At 45.4% G+C, this 17500-nt stretch overlaps 2 protein-coding genes across 2 annotated transcripts in view; both read left to right on the forward strand.

The window, feature by feature from the left end:
* Positions 1-8221, forward strand: part of LOC309381829 (retinal guanylyl cyclase 1-like) — a gene marked incomplete at its 5' end in the record, with an annotated part of 33671 nt that extends 25450 nt beyond the window's left edge. The window contains 7 exons of the mRNA XM_081933113.1: positions 619-811; positions 2326-2500; positions 2643-2741; positions 4167-4261; positions 5146-5231; positions 5804-5932; positions 7253-8221. Coding sequence (XP_081789239.1) covers positions 619-811; positions 2326-2500; positions 2643-2741; positions 4167-4261; positions 5146-5231; positions 5804-5891 — 736 coding nt within the window. The 3' untranslated portion in view covers positions 5892-5932; positions 7253-8221. The remainder of the gene's footprint in view (positions 1-618; positions 812-2325; positions 2501-2642; positions 2742-4166; positions 4262-5145; positions 5232-5803; positions 5933-7252) is intronic.
* Positions 8222-11103: 2882 nt separating this feature from the next.
* Positions 11104-17500, forward strand: part of LOC309381419 (polyunsaturated fatty acid lipoxygenase ALOX15B-like) — a 19077-nt gene continuing 12680 nt past the window's right edge. The window contains exons 1-4 of the mRNA XM_081932383.1: positions 11104-11279; positions 12824-13028; positions 14282-14363; positions 15204-15326. Of these exons, the coding sequence (XP_081788509.1) occupies positions 11133-11279; positions 12824-13028; positions 14282-14363; positions 15204-15326 (557 nt within the window). The 5' untranslated portion in view covers positions 11104-11132. The remainder of the gene's footprint in view (positions 11280-12823; positions 13029-14281; positions 14364-15203; positions 15327-17500) is intronic.

Genomic DNA, 17500 nt, shown 5'->3' on the forward strand with positions numbered 1-17500 from the left:
CTGAACTTTTAACTGAACTTTTAATTTAACTTTTAACTTAACTTTTATGAACTTTTAATTGAACTTTTAACTGAACTTTTAACTGAACTTTTAACTGAACTTATAATTTAACTTTTAACTTAACTTTTAATTTAACTTTTAACTTAACGTTTATGAACTTTTAATTGAACTTTTAACTGAACTTTTAACTGAACTTTTAATTGAACTTTTAACTGAACTTTTAATAGAACTTTTAACTGAACTTTTAATTGAACTTTTAACTGAACTTTTAATTGAACTTTTGACTGAACTTTTAACTGAACGTTTAATTGAACTTTTAACTTAACTTTTAACTGGACTTTTAATTGAACTTTTAATTGAACTTTTAATTGAACTTTTAACTTAACTTTAAACTTAATTTGTAACTTAATTTAACATAGCTTAGCTTAATTTAACGTTAATCTGTTAAAAGATGCAATCAATATACTGGCTAAGAATTCCTCTAACCGAACAATTTTGGAAGCCGCTAGGTTGCCAGAGTGCAATCTTTTTTTTGCAACACCGCCTAGCATTTCTTTGGCATTTTCAAGGCTGATCCGCTGCCTCGAACTGACCTTTCTCTGCTTCCAATCCCTTCAGTTCTGTGGCCGAGGCCCTGAAGACAGGTGCCCCGGTGGAACCCGAATATTTCGAAGAGGTGACCTTATATTTCAGCGACATCGTGGGCTTCACCACCATCTCGGCCATGAGCGACCCCATTGAGGTGGTTGACCTGCTCAACGACCTGTACACCCTCTTCGACGCCATCATCGGCTCCCATGACGTGTATAAGGTGAAGGGAGATATCAGCCATCTTTTATGTTATGGGCGGAAGATAGTTTACGGATGAAGGCAAAACTTCATGTCCTGGGATACAGGGGGCGGTATTCACTTACTTTCCCTACCAGTTTGCACATGTGAGCGCATGTGAGGGCACGCTTTGCTCAAATGCGCCTCTGTCCACGCATGCATTCAGCCTTCCACGCATGCATTCAGCCTTCCACGCATGCATTCAGCCTCCCACGCATGCATTCAGCCTCCCACGCATGCATTCAGCCTCCCACGCATGCATTCAGCCTCCCACGCATGCATTCAGCCTCCCACGTATGCATTCAGCCTTCCACGCATGCATTCAGCCTTCCACGCATACGCTTAGGCTTGAAAACGTGCCTATAAAGGACGTCATAGAGCTGGGACGGGTCGACCCACAATTTACGCTATCGGTTCGGGGAAACCGTTCCGAAGCGGCTGAATACCACTTCTAATAATATTGCAGAGTCTAATCTGGGTCGGTCACCGGGATGGGAGGTTTTATCTTCCCAGCTTTCTGACTTGTGCTGGAGCCCATCCTCGGAGGAACTTCTCTCTGACAAATAAAGTATTCTGTGTGTGGCATTTGTATAAGGAGAAATTTCCCAACAGTGAGAACAATTAATCAGGAGAACGGCTACCCTCAGCTTTCAACTCATGGCTCAACGAGTTTCTAATGCAGTTTCTGGAAAGTCACTAATTCACCCCGGATTTTTTGCACCAAATGCCAACATCTGGGTTCATTCTGCATCTGCAGCATGATTGGACTGCAAATGCTCGATTCCTCCCTTCCTCGCTTCGCTTCCGGAGCTAAGCCAAGTGCCCCTTTCCCCGAGACCTTTTGGCCAGTGGTGAAATTCCATTTTTTTTACTTCCAGTTCTGTGGACGTGGCTTGGTGGGCGTGGCAGGGGAAGGATACTGCAAAATCTCCATTCCCTCCTCACTCCAGGGGAAGGATACTGCAAAATCCCCATTCCCTCCCCAATCCAGGGGAAGGATACTGCAAAATCCCCATTCCCTCCTCACTCCAGGGGAAGGATACTGCAAAATCCCCATTCCCTCCCCATTCCAGGGGAAGGATACTGCAAAATCCCCATTCCCTCCTCACTCCAGGGGAAGGATACTGCAAAATCCCCATTCCCTCCCCACTCCAGGGGAAGGAAACTGCAAAATCCCCACACCCTCGCCACTCCAGGGGAAGGATACTGCAAAATCCCCATTCCTTCCCCACTCCAGGGGAAGGATACTGCAAAATCCCCACGCCCTCCCCACTCCAGGGGAAGGATACTGCAAAATCCCCATTCCCTCCCCACTCCAGGGGAAGGATACTGCAAAATCCCCATTCCTTCCCCACTCCTGGGGCCAGCCAGAGGTGGTATTTGCCAGTTCTCCAAACTACTCAGAATTTCCACTACTGATTGTCCAGAACCGGTCAGAACCTGCTGAATTTCACCCCTTTTTTGGGCTGTTTTCACCGCTCCTCCTCTGATTGACAGGTGGAGACCATCGGCGATGCCTACATGGTGGCGTCCGGGCTGCCAAAACGGAACGGGAAACGGCACGCGGGCGAGATCGCCAACATGTCCCTCGATATCCTCAGTGCAGTGGGCACTTTCAAGATGCGTCATATGCCCGATGTCCCCGTCCGGATACGCATCGGCCTGCACTCCGGTAGGGCACGGCAAGGTTGAAGGGCGTCCCTTTTCGGTGGCTCCCTGCCTTCCCCTTCCTTAAAAATGGGACGTCATGCCGAATACTGGTTGGAACCCGCTCCTGACCTTTCAGAACTGAATTTGTCCGATATCCTTGACAGGGCCCTGTGTGGCTGGTGTGGTGGGACTGACGATGCCACGCTACTGTCTCTTCGGGGATACAGTCAACACTGCCTCGCGGATGGAGTCCACCGGCCTTCGTGAGTAATTCATCCTTGCGTTGTGGCAGTGGTGAAATCTAATTTTTAAAAAATTACTGGTTCTGATAGAAAGCCCCTACAGAGAGTGGTGAGGACAGCAGAGAAGATTATAGGAAGCTCGCTTCCCGTTATTCGGGATGCTGTTTATAAGCGCTGTGGGCTTAGAGGTTGAAGCCCTTAGAGACCCCACATACCCACTTTATGGTCTGTCCGTTGCTCCCCTCTGGGAGGGGGCTTCGGAGTATTTCTATCAGGACTCCTGATTGTGTATCAGCTTTGTTCCTTGTGTCGTCCGCCTGGTAAACTCACAATATTAGTTTTTCTCACCATTTACATGTGTATATCCAAACTAAACTATGTTCTCTCTCTGCACCATACAATATATGTGGGCATATACATAGTTTTGTATTTATTTATTTATTTCTTTATTCTGTCATGTTTATGTAGTTGGGGGTGCTGACCCCTGGGGAATTGTATGCAACGAATTTTCATTTTAATGTACTCCGATTAGCGTATATTCAAAATGACAACAAAATTATTCTACATTCTAGGTCTTACCTACCGTGTTTTCCCAAAAAATACAACATTATTTTCTTTTGCCCCCCCCAAAAATAAGCCCTTAGCCTTATTTCCGGGGAGGTCTTATTATTTTTGAGGTGCAGGAGGCGGCGAGCGTGGTCACCTCACGGCTGCTGCTGTGTTAAAATTTTTTGGGGGGGAGGGCTTATTTTCGGGGGAGGGCTTATTTCAGCGCATGCGCTCCAAAGCCCGATTGGGCTAATTATCCAGGGAGGTCTTATTTTCAGGGAAACAGAGTAGATTTCTCCCAGGCAAAAGTTCTGGGAAGATTCTTCTACTATAGGCAGCGAACAATGAAGTAGCTACTTTGAACACTTCTGTGACCGCCCAATTGAAGGCCTGTGTCAACTCACAAAGTTGCCATGGTGAGGAAAGGGGCATTCCACGCATACCTTCGGCTAGAGCTGGATCTCAGATTACCGCAGCAGGCTTGGAAGGGGTGCACCTCATTGGAGAATGTGATTTATGACACAGACTGAAGGGAGGGGAGGAACAGGGGTAGTAAACTTCAGCCATCATTCAAACGAGGGTCGGATCGGACTGCAATACGGTATTGCCGAAATGGTGTTCCTAATAAATGACTGGTTCTCTTTTGAGACTTGGCTCGAGGCTCATGAATCAATTAGGGCATCTTTGGGAAACCTGACAGACCGTCAGATCTAACCTCATTTGAATGATGGCTGAACTCTACCCTTATTCCTTCTTTTAATGCTTTGCTGATCCACCTCGTACCACCCTGGCAGTTGGGGTTTTCCCCCAAAAAACCCGTCGAGGTTGGTTTGGTTTGTGGGGGCGCTTCAAACTCGGTGTGTTTTTCCACGCGTCGCTGTTGTGTCGTTTTTGCAGCTTATCGAATCCACGTCAACCTGCGGACGGTGGAGATCCTGCAGGCCCTCAAAGAAGGGTACAAGCTCGACTTACGGGGGAAAACGGAGTTGAAGGTATCGCAAAATTGTATTCGGAAATTAAGCCATAGCTCGGGCAGAGAAAGTGAAAGAGAGAGAGTGAGAAAAAAGATGAGTTGCAAAATTGCAAAGGAACATATTGTGTTATCAGACCCAAACACAAAAGCAAGCAGCTAAGACAGCGATGGCGAAGCTTTTCAGCACCAAGTGCTGAAACTGGAACATGTATGCGTGATTGCTGGAAACCTGAAGGGCATCTATCCGGTGCGGGCATACCTGTTTTTGTTTGGCATTTTTGCCCATTTTTGGTGGTGGTGGGGAGCAATTTCGGGTTGTTTTTAAGGCCGTTTTCAGGTCGTTTTTAAGGCCGTTGTAACCCTGGGCTACAAATGTCTTCTTCTACTGGTTAGTTATGTCCAATCCATCGCAACCCCATGGACAATGTTCCTCCATGCCTTCCTGTCCTCTACCATCCTCTGGAGTCCATTGAAGCTCACGTCAACTGCTTCACGGACTCCATCCAGCCACCTCCTTCTCTGTCGTCCCCTTCTTCTTCTGCCCTCCATCGTTCCCAGCATGAGGCTCTTCTCCAAGGAGTCCTTCTTTCTCATTAGGTGGCCAAAACATTTGAGTTTCCTCTTCAGGATCTGGCCTTCTAAAGAGCAGTCCGGCTTGATCTCCTCTAGGACTGACCGGTTGGATGGCCTTGCAGTCCAAGGGACTCAATGCAGGAGTCTTCTCCAGCACCAGAGTTCAAAGGCCTCCATTCTTTGGCGCTCAGCCTTCCTTAGGGTCCAACTTTCACAGCCATCGCAAAAAGGAACGAAAAAAAATTAAGGAAAGGGCCTGCAAATCCGTGGGCAAACTTTTGAGAAATGACTAATTTTACTTTGATCTGATGCATCTCACTTCCTCTTTAGGGAAAAGGCACGGAAGATACTTACTGGCTCATCGGTCGCGACGGCTTTACCAAACCTATTCCTACTCCCCCAGACCTGAAGCCGGGGTAAGAGGGCACCGCCTTTGGCACAGGATGTTGTTTCCCCAGGGCTAAACTCACGGCTTTCTTGAAATGTTCTCTGGAATCAGGGGTCTCCAATTTTGACAACTTTAAGACTGGTGGACTTCAACTCCCAGAATTCCCCAGCCAGCCACGTAGGGTAACTTTCTTAATAGATGGTGGGTATGCAGTAAGTGTAATATATCTTGACTTCAACAAAGTGGGGGGAAAAGGAGATGGCTGGGGAATTCTGGAAGTTCAAGTCCACACGTCTTAAATCAGGAGTGTCTAATTTTGGCAATTTTAAGACGTGTGGACTTCAACTCCCAGAATTCCCCAGCCAGCCACGTAGGGTAACTTTCTTAGTAGATGGTGGGTATGCAGTAAACGTAATATATCTTCACTTCAGCAAAGTGGGGAAAAAGAAGATGGCTGAGGAATTCTGGGAGTTGAAGTCTACCAGGCTTAAATTTTGGAGACCCCTGCTCTAGAAGGTTTCGCCCTCCAAGCCCTTCCCCAGCCTGCTCCTGCTTCTTTCTGGCCCAGGCCTTCCGTGAGTTTCCTCTTTTTTCCTTCAGGGCGAGCAGCCACGGAATCAGCATGGATGAAATTCCTCTGGATCGGAAGGAGAAGTTACAGAAAGCTCGTCCGGGACACAAAATGTAACCTGGGAAGGAGACCGTTGCATGAAGCCAGTTGGGATGGAGGTGAGACCAGGATGGGATCAACGTTGAACTGGCTGCATTCGTTAGTCCTTGCTTCAAAATGAAGCAAAGTGTCATGAAGTCTCTATATTGTTACGTTACGTTACATTATTTATATATGTTAAAATGGCTCTCTGTGTGTGTGTGTGAGAGAGTGTGTGTGTGTTCCAGCATAACTCTGGAACGCCTCGAGCAATCTCAACTAAACTTGGTACTTACTCTCTGGAAATTGTAAGGGGGTAAGACACCCCAAAAAACCCTCGGGGTGTGTGTTCTGTTAAGATACAGCCTGTTGTGCCTTCAAATGGCTTCTACCGTACTGCTGTAAAATGAATTATACTGTGCAGAGCAGTGAAGTTGCCATGGTGACAGCTCCACGGTACTCTACAAGGGAACTCCCTCTGGTCAGGGGGGAAAATCCAACGTTAGAAATTATGTTTGGTCTGGATATTTTGCCCCCTATAAATAAATATGTGGGCAATGCCAGGTTATCAGCTTCCATGATTATTCTCTTGTGGAGGTGTTCTGTTTTGGAGATTAACCTGGCTCCTTCAAAGTTGATTTCATATCCTGTAGCTTTAAGGCCTGTAGCTTTAAGGCTTTAAGCAAATCAACTTTGAAGGAGCCAGGTTAATCTCCAAAACAGAACACCTCCACAAGAGAATAATCATGGAAGCCATCGAAATAGAGAAACACCCCCACAGCATGAACAAACGTGATGATACCTCCCGCCTACCAAACATCTGGAAACCAGCCCTAGCCAACAAGCGAACACCACCCACCACCCAAGCCGTTACAATACAAAACAACAATGCACACGCAGCCTGCACCAATCAGCACCAATCTACCAATCATGATACAACCACACAACCAATCATTCCACTTACTGAAACAAAGCCAGCACCCCATCCCCCTCCCACCAAGACTTACAGAAAGACGGCAGCTCCATTCCCATTTTAAGCCCACATTTTGAGCCCACGCTTGAAGATGGCAGGTGTGATCCTGCCGAAACGTTGCAAAGACAATCTCAACTTTACACGGGAAAAGACCCGAATACAACAAAACCAGCATACCTACATCCGTGAAAATCTACGAAAACATATATATATATATATATATATATATATATATATATATATATATATGTATGTATGTATGTATGTATGTATGTATGTATGTATGTATATGTGTGTGTGTGTGTGTGTTGTATTTGTACTGATAAATAAATAAAGGGAGACTAGTATAGATCTATTTCGATCTATACTAGTTTATATATTATATATAACTCTTATATATAACTCTTCATTGCTCTTCTTTAACCAGGTCAACCAACTCTCAGGAGTTTTCTGCTGAAGGCCTCTGGGCAAGAGGATGAATCCACACCTGAGCAGGGAACCATCCCATAATAATCCAAAGGGATGCATCCTTTCCCATCCGTATCTTCTGCTACTTTCGAACTTCTAGTCTGTGTGATGGGACTTCGGCTGTGTCTTGGACTTCTTACTCACCATGGTGACAAACGGTGAGACGCACACTGTGGGATCTCAGCCAACTTGATCCTCCTCATTTGAAGTCTTTAGAGCAGAGCCAAGGAACATGGTGGGACTTTGGCCAAGCCAGGAATGGCAGTCGTTCTTGACTTCCCATTGGTCTGGCTTTTGGTGAAGATGGACATCGGGATTCCATAATATCGTTAATTATTTCCGTAGCAAAGAGATCAAGTGGAGAGAAAGGCCTAAAACCAAAATGGAAGACAATGATTTCAGAGAAATCGTGGTGAGATAATCCAGCTGGGACTGGTCTTGGAGGGCTTTGTGGACACAACCCAAGGCAACAGAAGGAGAGCTTCAAGAAGAGCTTGTTGATTGTCTTCTGATTTTCTAGAAGAAACCAAATCCATGCAGAGGTGAAGCTGGGATGGAGACTGTACGGCGAATGAGACAATATTCGTGGACACCAATGACGTTTGGACTTCCGACGGCCAACCGTTAGATATCGGCGTTCCCTCAAAAGAATATTTGTGACAATTTATATACAAAAAGGGCTTTTTCTTAAAGAATTTGTTTTCTCTTCTGATCCAGGAGTCTGAATTTAATTTAATTTATCTCCACCTCAAAAGCAGCGATAGAGAGGACAATATAAAGTAGAGAAGTAGAGAATTTGGACCAGGCCCAACTGCTCTACAATCCAAGAACGTTCGTTTTAGCTATTTTGAGGAGAAATTGTGTTAAATCTTGTGTATTTTTTTAAAAAAAAATCCACTTGAGGATGAGAGACAAGGATGAATTTGGGGATCCGAATTTGGGGAAATGGGTTGCCTCAAAACTTCCTTCTGGAAAAATAATGGTGTTTAAATATAGCATTTTGAAGTAACTAATCATTGTTTGCAGTGTTTCTTCATTTTGGTCACGTTAAGCCATGTGGACTTCAACTCCCAGAATTCCCCCAGCCAGCCTGGGGGGATTCTGGGAGTTGAAGTCCACAAAACTTCAACCACAAAACTTGGTTGTATACCAAACCAAGGAAGCTTTACAAAGGCATCGGGTCTTTCCCAAAATTTCCCAAGCCGACTTTGAATTTTTCAATTCTGTAATCCAGTTCTCGCAGTGGTTTTCGAACTCGTCACTTTCACGATGTCTGGATTTCAACTCCCAGAATTCCCCACTGGCTGTGAGAGTAGGGAAGACCATTCTGTCATCCCAGAGGATGAAAAACAGAATGTGATCTTTAGCTAAAACGCTACAAAATGACCTGAAATTTAATTATTCGGAGTCTCCCGATTGGGCCCATCGTTTCAACGTTACGGCTAAATTAATTCTGCGTCCGAATTTTAACGTTCGCTCTATTGGCATTTAAATATAAAGATACAGAGATATAAGATTATATTTTCTTGACGGGGAAAAGGAGCTTAGTGAATATTTTGCTAATGGAAACCCCTATTTTTCTATTGTCCCCCTGCCCAAAATCCAGATCTCGAATATTGTCCCGCGGGCAAAAAATGTTCATTTTCATAAACGTCATTTATGGTCCAGGGGTCAGCAACCGGCGCCCTCCGGAGCCACATGTGGCTCTTCCATCCCTCTCCTGCGGCTCCCTGTCCCTCGAAATAATGTGTCATAACCGCTAAGGTGCGACACCCGCTGGCAGGTGATTTATTGAGCTTTTCGAACAACGGGTCGTTTTTGTGTGTGACTCCCGGTGTTTTCTTTTCGGTGGGGAACGGATCCCAATGGTTCTTTTGAGTATTTAAGATTGACGACCCCTCGTTTTGGTCTGTTTGATTGATTTTAAAATATATATTTTGCAAAACTGTCGGGCTGCCGTTGTGATTGCTTTCAGTTGGAGGGGATAAAACGGATCACGAGAGGATTCGGGGTGAGGCTAAAGGGAAGGGAGGGGTAAGTGTGTGAAGTTGTCCGCGAGAAGTCCTATGGATTGTGTGGAGGTCCTACTAGACACGTGCCAACTGGTAACACCAAAAAGTGGACACCCCCCACCCCCAATGCTTGACCTTCCATACTTTGGAAGCCCAACCGTTCAGAATTCTGGCAAGAGACACCAAAGACGCGAACAACATCCACCTAGTGTGCAAACGAGACAACCAACAAATCAAAACGAGAACACAAAGACTGAAATATCTGCCCCCCCCTCCAGCAATCAACCCCCAGATCAGCATAGATTAATTCCCTGATTAACAATCGAAGGGTTGCCCAACAAGCCAACAGTAAACAGCCTGACCAAAGAACCTCTAAGATCGCTCCCGCCAACATTGACAAGGCCAGCCACTAGAATATAAATTAAGAGCAAATGTCATTCCTTGGCCCTGATGATGTTACCTAGTTGGGTCGTGAAATGTCTGCAAGAAACCAACCAAGGTCAGAGAGCACCAAGGACCCCTCAGTCCTTTTCTTCTTCTTCTTCTTCTTCTTCTTCTTCTTCTTCTTCTTCTTCTTCTTCTTCTTCTTCTTCTTCTTCTTCTTCTTCTTCTTCTTCTTCTTCTTCTTCTTCTTCTTCTTCTTCTTCCTCCTCCTCCTCCTCCTCCTCCTCCTCCTCCTCCTCCTCCTCCTCCTCCTCTTCCTTCCAAACCCCACTCCCTTCTAGCACTGATAATGTTACCTAGTTGGGTCATGAAACATCTGCAAGAAAACCACGAAGCTCAGAGAGCATCAATGACCTCACATTCCTATTCCTCCTTCTCCTCCTCCTCCTTCTCCTCCTTCTCCTCCTTTTCTCTGTCTTTAAATCTTCCCTTCTGGCACTGATGATGTTATCTGGTGGGGTCATGAAACGTCTGCAAGAAAACCACCAAACTCAGAGAGCATCGATAACCTCACATTCTTATTCCTCCTCCTCCTCCTCCTCCTCCTCCTCCTCCTCCTCCTCCTCCTCCTCCTCCTCCTCCTCCTCCTTTTTTCCACCTTCTCCTCCTCTAGCACTGATAGTGTTACCTAATTGGGTCATGAAATGTCTGTAGGAAGACAACTAAGCTCTGAGGACACCAAGGGCCCACAATCCCCCCAACACCTCCGGCAACCCCTTTCTACATAGCACTGATGATATTACCCAGTTTAGTAATGAAACATCTGCAAAAAACCCACCAAGCATCAAAACATGAGACATCTCTTCATTCCACCCAGCTTCCTGTAGGCGAGAAACTGTTTCCCAGTGTAATAAAACCAGCTACAGGTGTAGGGAAAAACGGGAAGGAGAACAGGAAATCTGCTCCAGATAACATCGAAACGGGAACCGGCCACACACACGTTATTTTCCAGACCTTTGAAGGCAGATCCTTCAGCATCCCTGCAATATCTCCAAATTGTCTCTTCGGTGGTCAAATGCCTAGACGGGACTTCCCACTGGATTTTTGTGGTTTCGACATGTCCTTTAAGAGGGTGCCATATGGGGACGGGAGGGGATTTGGAGGAGCCCCCTCCCTTCTCCTCCAACGAGCTGCCCTTGTCACCCGTGCAAATGTAGTTCCTCTTTCTTTAGCCTTTGCGTAACTGTCACTCAAGATAACGTCGATCTGACAGTCAGTTATTATTTCTGGGATGGGAGGGGAGCTTTACAGGGTGGTGGGGTGGGGCTGGGCTGGGAGAACGATAGTCTTATAAGCAGGGAAACTCTTGACACGTTTCATAGTCTCCATCCTTGGGAGGGGGACGGGACAGAAGGCCATCCTGCAAGAAGGCCGATCTCCATCATGGCCGCGTACAAGGTGCGAGTTGCGACGGGCAACGCTTGCGATTTGGGCACCTTTGATTCAACTTCTGTCACCTTGGTGGGCACCGAAGGCGAGAGTCCGAAAACCACGCTGGGCACCCGGAGTCCTAGTTTCCGCGGAGACATGGTGGGTTGATGGATCCGATCGTAGATGCCTTCAAAAGTTGAGATCTGCTCACTTTTTACCTCGTGTGTGTGTGTGTGCAGGGAGAGAGGGGGGGGCAGGAGGAGGGAGGGAAGGAGGGAGGGAGGGAGGGAGAGAGAGATGCTATGGGCTTCGGCAATTAGAAACAATTAACAATTAATAAGGGGAACAACTTGCCTCCAGAAGTTGTGAATGCTCTGACATGGGAAGTTTTTAAGAAGAGATTAGACAAGCATTTGTCTGAAGCGGTGTAGGGTTTCCTGCTTGAACGGCGGGCGGAGAGGGGGTTGGACTAGAAGACCTCCAAGGTCCCTTCTAACTCTGTTATTCTCTTCTAAATTCTATTCTATTCTATTCCTCTACCCTATTCTATTCTAAATTCTATTCTAAATTCTATTCTATTCTATTCTAAATTCTATTCTAAATTCTATTGCATTCTAAATTCTATTCTATCCTATTCCTCTACCCTATTCTATTCTAAATTCTATTCTAAATTCTATTCTATTCTATTCTAAATTCTATTCTAAATTCTATTGCATTCTAAATTCTATTCTAAATTCTACCCCATTCTAATCTAAATTTTATTCTAAATTCTATTCTATTCTAAATTCTATTCTAAATTCTATTCTAAATTCTATTCTAAATTCTATTCTAAATTCTATTCTAAATTCTATTCTAAATTCTATTCTAAATTCTATTCTAAATTCTATTCTATTCTCTACTCTACTTCACTCTACTCTATTGGACTCGACTCAACTCCACTCCGCTCCTCTACTCTTCTGTCCTGTCCTGTCCTATTCCTTGCAACAGGACTCAATTTTGAGGCACCAAGAGACCCAATATCCTCCCCGTGTTAAACTCGCAAGCCTCTATATGCTCACTTTGGAGTAAACTCAACTCCATGGAACTCGATTGCAAAAAATGACTCTGTGATTCTGTTTCCCAACCTTGGGGACTTAAAACCCCAGACTTTGCTGTCTGGAGAAGTTGGACTAGAAGATCTCCAAGGTCCCTTCCAACTCTGTTTATTGTAAAAGTAGGAGAATTCTGGGAGTTGAAATCCACACTTCATTCCCAAAGTTCATTTCTCCTCAGTTCCAGGGGTGAGGATTCAGTCGGTTTGTACCGGTTTGGGTGAACTGGTTTGCTTTGACGATCAGATGGGCCCAATTGCGCTTTACTTACCTATATCCTCTGAGCTGATTAGCGTGGAAGAGCAGATTGTTGCGCCTCAGCTGGGTTTCTCCCCAAGAAGTAATGTGGAAGGTAACTTTTGGTAAAACTGTGCAGCGTGAAACACCTGATCACTGAACTGGTGGTTAAACCGACAGGATCCCACCCCTGCTCCTCACCAGAGCCAAAATCGGTCGTTCCCCACCATCCGATTTCTCCAAGCTTAGCAGAGAATGGAAGGGTGAATAGAACTGGCGGGAAGGTCGCCTACAGAACCTGTTGAGGTTCCTCAGACTCATGAAACCTTCTTTTATTTCCCATGGCGCCTTTCCGGATGTGTCTGTCGACGGCAGGAGACCGAATACGAAATCACTTGTGAACGTCACCTGGGGGAGATCGTTCTCCTCCGTCTCCAGAAAGAGGTTTTGAGGGACGATAAACCGGACCGCTGGTATTGCGATTTTGTCACGGTGATGTCGGCTGAAGAGGTGACCTACAACTTCCCTTGCTACCAGTGGATAGAGGACTCCTGGCCACTAGAGCTCAGAGAAGGAACTGGTAAGTAGGTCTACTCAAGGGGGAAAAAGATAAATTGTGGTTTTCTGGTTCCCATCAACACTCATCAAAGGTAATCCTCGCATTACAACCGCCATTGAGCCCAACACTTCTGTTGCTAAACAAGACATTTTGTTCAGTGAGTTCAGCTCCATTTTATGACCTTTCTTGTCTGGATTCTCTAAGCGAATCTTGTCAGGGTAATGATTTAAGTGCTACGATGATGTAATGCTGGGAATGAGTCAGCAAGGTTTTTGGGCTGATATCACTTTAAGAGCCTGTAATAAGAAGAGGCCCTGTTGGGGTGTATCTCTCTCTCCATATGTGCTTCCCTGCTGTAATTGCTGATTGCTGATTGTTTGAGGTCTGACTAAAGTACTTGTATGTATATATTCTTTATAGATAAAACCACTATTTAAATTTTGAACCTCTGTTTACTGTATTTGCTCCTGGGTTGTCCGACATAGTCACACTGTGCATACCCTGACAGAATCCCTGCAGTTACCATATTTTTCAGAGTATAAGATGCACAGGAGTATAAGACGCACCAACATTTTGAAGAGGCAAATTTTAAAAAAAGTTTTTTTACTCTGCAGATTTCCCAAAACTGGGCCGCATTTTGTCAAAAAAAGGACATGCATAGCCTTTAGGAATTTTGTAGAGTGCTGCTGGGGGTCTGGGGGGGGGAATGAGCAAAAATTGAGCCGTTTTTCACTCATTTTTGCCCTCCCCAGCCCCCAGGAGCATTCTGGGAGCCTCCTAAAGGCTATGCATGGCCATTTTTGCAAAGGGGGCAGGGTTTCAGGAGGCCAAAAATGCTGTATTCAGTGTATAAGATGCATCAGGATTTTCACCCTCTTTTTTGAGGGAAAAAAGGTGCTTCTTATACTCCGAAAAATACGGTAAGTTCATAACATGGTTAAGTGGATCTGGCTTTCCCATTGCTTTCAGAAGGACACAAAAGGGGATCACAGGACCCCGGGACACTGCGACCATCACTAATAGTTGCCAAGCATCTGTATTTGGATCGCGTGACCATAGAGATGCTGGTCGTAAGTGTGAAAAATTGATCCTAAGTTGTACGTTGAGGATTTATCTGCACTGCAAATTTATCGAGCTCCCAACGGACAGTGTTCTTAGAAAAGATCACCCAGTGAATTTCACTAGTTAGGATCTCCAGGATCTACTTTGAGGGATCTCATGAGGAGGCAGCTGGTTCCTCTGGCTAACTTCCAACTTGGTTACTCTCCCCGCAGCGAAGACACCAGCCATGGATTCTCGGCCAAGGTTGCAACAACATCGGAAAGAAGAACTTCAGCAGAGACAGGATATCTACCGGTGGGTGCAATTTAAGGACAATTCAGGCAATTCTCGACTTACGACTTTGGGGCCATTGAGCCCCAAATTAATGTCGCTCAGTGAGACATTTCTGAAGTGAGTTTTGTCCCATTTTACGACCTTTCTCGCCACGTTTGTTAAGCGAATCGCTACATCCGCTTCATTTAATGAATTGCTCATCGCTAAATTAGTCACTTGGTCATTAAGTGAATCCAACTTCCCCCTTGACTTTGCTTGTCGGAAGGTCGCAAAAGGGAATCATGCCTCTCCGGGTTCACTGTGACCGTCATAAGTATGAATCAGTGGCCATGCAACTGAAATTTGATCACATATTCATGGGAATGCTCCAAAGGTGGTAAGTGTGAAAAATGGTCATAAGTCCCTTTTTTTCAGTGCCCTTGTAACTCCGAGTGGTCCCTAAGCGAGCTGTTGTAAGTTGAGGACTGCCTGTGTCCTTTTCTGTTTGTTGGTTTTAGGGTTGTGTGTGTGTGTGTGTTGGCCAAGAATGATCCCTTTCTCATTGTGGTACAGTTGTTTTTTTGATGTTGCTCACCAAAAACCCTAACAGCTGACACAAGAGGAGAACTATTCCAAAAAACGGCTTTTTAAGGAAAGAAATGGCAGAATAAGCTCAGAAAAATCTCCTGTGAAATGTTAGGGCAATTCTACAGAGAGGCGTCAAACAAACACACACACAAAAAACCCCCCAAACGCCACGATTCTGCCGTCAAAGGCCACGTTTTCAAAAAGGGGCGGGGCAATACGGCCACCATCTTGACTTTTTTGCCCTACTCCTTGGGATCTTCCGGTTCTCCACACCACTAACCTTGGCTGCTTTAGGTGGAAAGAGTTTGCTCCGGGAGTGCCGTATTGTCTAGACGTCAACTCGTTTGAGGAGCTGGAGACCAATGTCAAATTCTCCTGCATCAAAGCGGCCATCTTCCATGAAAACGCCAAACGCAAGTAGGTTTCGCGACGGGACGGGAAAGACTCTGGCTCGTTTGCGAGGCGGAATGAACTTTATTTTTTTTATGAAACAAACTTTTTTAAAAAAACTTTTGTTACAGAGTTTAACCTCTTTTATGAATGAAGTGTTGTCTGGGTTTCCTCCCTTTACAGCTTCTCCGATTTCTTTCTGTATTTTCCCACTTAATTTTAATTTCTTCTGTAAACAATATCGTTATTTGCCCCTCCACGTTAATCAAATTCAACGTATCATTTCCATCCATTATTCTGTTTTACTATCGCTAACATATATCCCAGCGGTGGGTTCCTCTCCCCGTCGCTACCGGTACGCTGCTCACAGGGACTGTTCACGTATGCAAACTCCACCGCCCCTGGGACACCTGGCTGCTTGTCGGAGGTCGTGCAGGCGCCGGACGCTGTGTCCGAGTGTGCAATTGGCCGGTTGCTTTAAAAACAGGTATTGAACGCGGGCTGGTGGGTGGGCCAAACCAGCCACCATTCCGGTACACTGTCAGCTGCTCCTGGTTACTACCGGTCCATCCGTCCTGGTCTGTCCCAGTCCGTCCTGGTCCGTCCTGGTCTGTATCGGTCTGTACCAGTCCGTACCGGTCCATACCGGTCCGTCCTGGTCTGTATCAGTCCGTACCAGTCGGGATCGGTCCGTACCAGTCTGTATCGGTCCATACTGGTCTGTACCGGTCCATACCGATCCGTCCTGGTCTGTATCAGTCCGTACCAGTCGGGATCGGTCCGTCCTGGTCTGTATCGGTCCATACCAGTCGGGATCGGTCCATCCTGGTCTGTATCGGTTCGTACCAGTCCGTATTGGTCCGTAACAGTCTGTATCAGTCCATACCGGTCTGTACCGGTCTGTACTGGTCCATACCGGTCCCTCCTGGTCTGTATCACTCCATACCAGTCCGTATCGGTCCATACCGATCCGTCCTGGTCTGTATCGGTCCGTACCGGTCCGTACCTGCCGGACCCCACCACTGCTCTATCCTCAAATTAAATTTTATATAGTAAACATTTCACTTAGTCAATTATCCACAATTAATGGTATTAATCGATTTCACTCACGTCATATTCTCTATATTATTTCATTCTATTCTCCTAGTATCTCCTTTTCCTTCTTTCCTTCTTTCCACCATTTTCTCTTAATCTCTCAGGAACTCCACTTCTTTCATAGTCTCTTCTTTCCATCCATTCGCCTAGCTTTTTCTTTGTCTTTCTTGTTGTCGTTTCTGTATTTTTCCTTCCCAATCTTTTTTCTCCCTTTTAATTCTATTGTTTTAGTCACTTTCCCCAGTTCCCCCCCCCTCAGTCTTTGCCCATGATTCCCACCTTTGCTGTTTCATTTCCCCTTCTTGGAGGCCACTTCCCCCTTGCCTCCTTTTGATGGGTCATTGTAAATCCCAATACAATCATCTGTGTATTTTTCTTTTTCAAACTCTTTTTCTTCTGGAGTATCTTCTTGTTCTTCATTCAGTCCCTTTTCTATCTCCTTTTCTCCTCCCCCTCGTTCTAAGTGTTCCCTCTGCATTTCCACTTATTCTCTACCCTTTAGCGTTTCACGTGCATTTTTTTAACACATCAAGAAGTTCATTATACATGAACTACTTAGTTATACATCCAAACTACCGTATTTTTCGGAGTATAAGATGCACCTTTTTCCCCTCAAAAAGAGGCTGAAAATCTGGGTACGTCTTATACACTGAATGCAGCATTTTTTGCCTCCTGAAACAGCTGTGCATAGCCTTTAGGAGGCTTTCAGACAGCTCTAGGGGCTATGGAGGGCAGAAATGAGCAAACATTGGCCCGTTCTTTGCTCAATTTTGCCCCCCCCCAGCCCCCAGGAGAAATCTATAAGCTTCCTAATGCTCTTTTTTTTTTTTACAAAGAACAGGCCTGTTTTTGCAAAAAAAATGGAGCATTTTTTGCTTGTTTTTGCCCCCCCCCCCCCCCCAGGAACGCTACAAGTCTCCTAAAGGCTATTCATGCCCTTTTCTTGGAAAAAAAATGGGCCTATTTTTGCAAAAAATGGGCCATTTTTGGGAGGTTTGCAGAATGCAAATTTTTTTTTTTAATTTGCCTCTTCGAAACCTTCATGCGTCTTATACTCCGGTGCGTCTTATAGTCCGAAAAATACGATACTCATTATACATCCAAAA

The sequence above is a fragment of the Natrix helvetica genome (assembly GCF_964273705.1).
Source record: "Natrix helvetica genome assembly, chromosome: Z".
NCBI classification, from domain to species: domain Eukaryota; kingdom Metazoa; phylum Chordata; class Lepidosauria; order Squamata; family Natricidae; genus Natrix; species Natrix helvetica.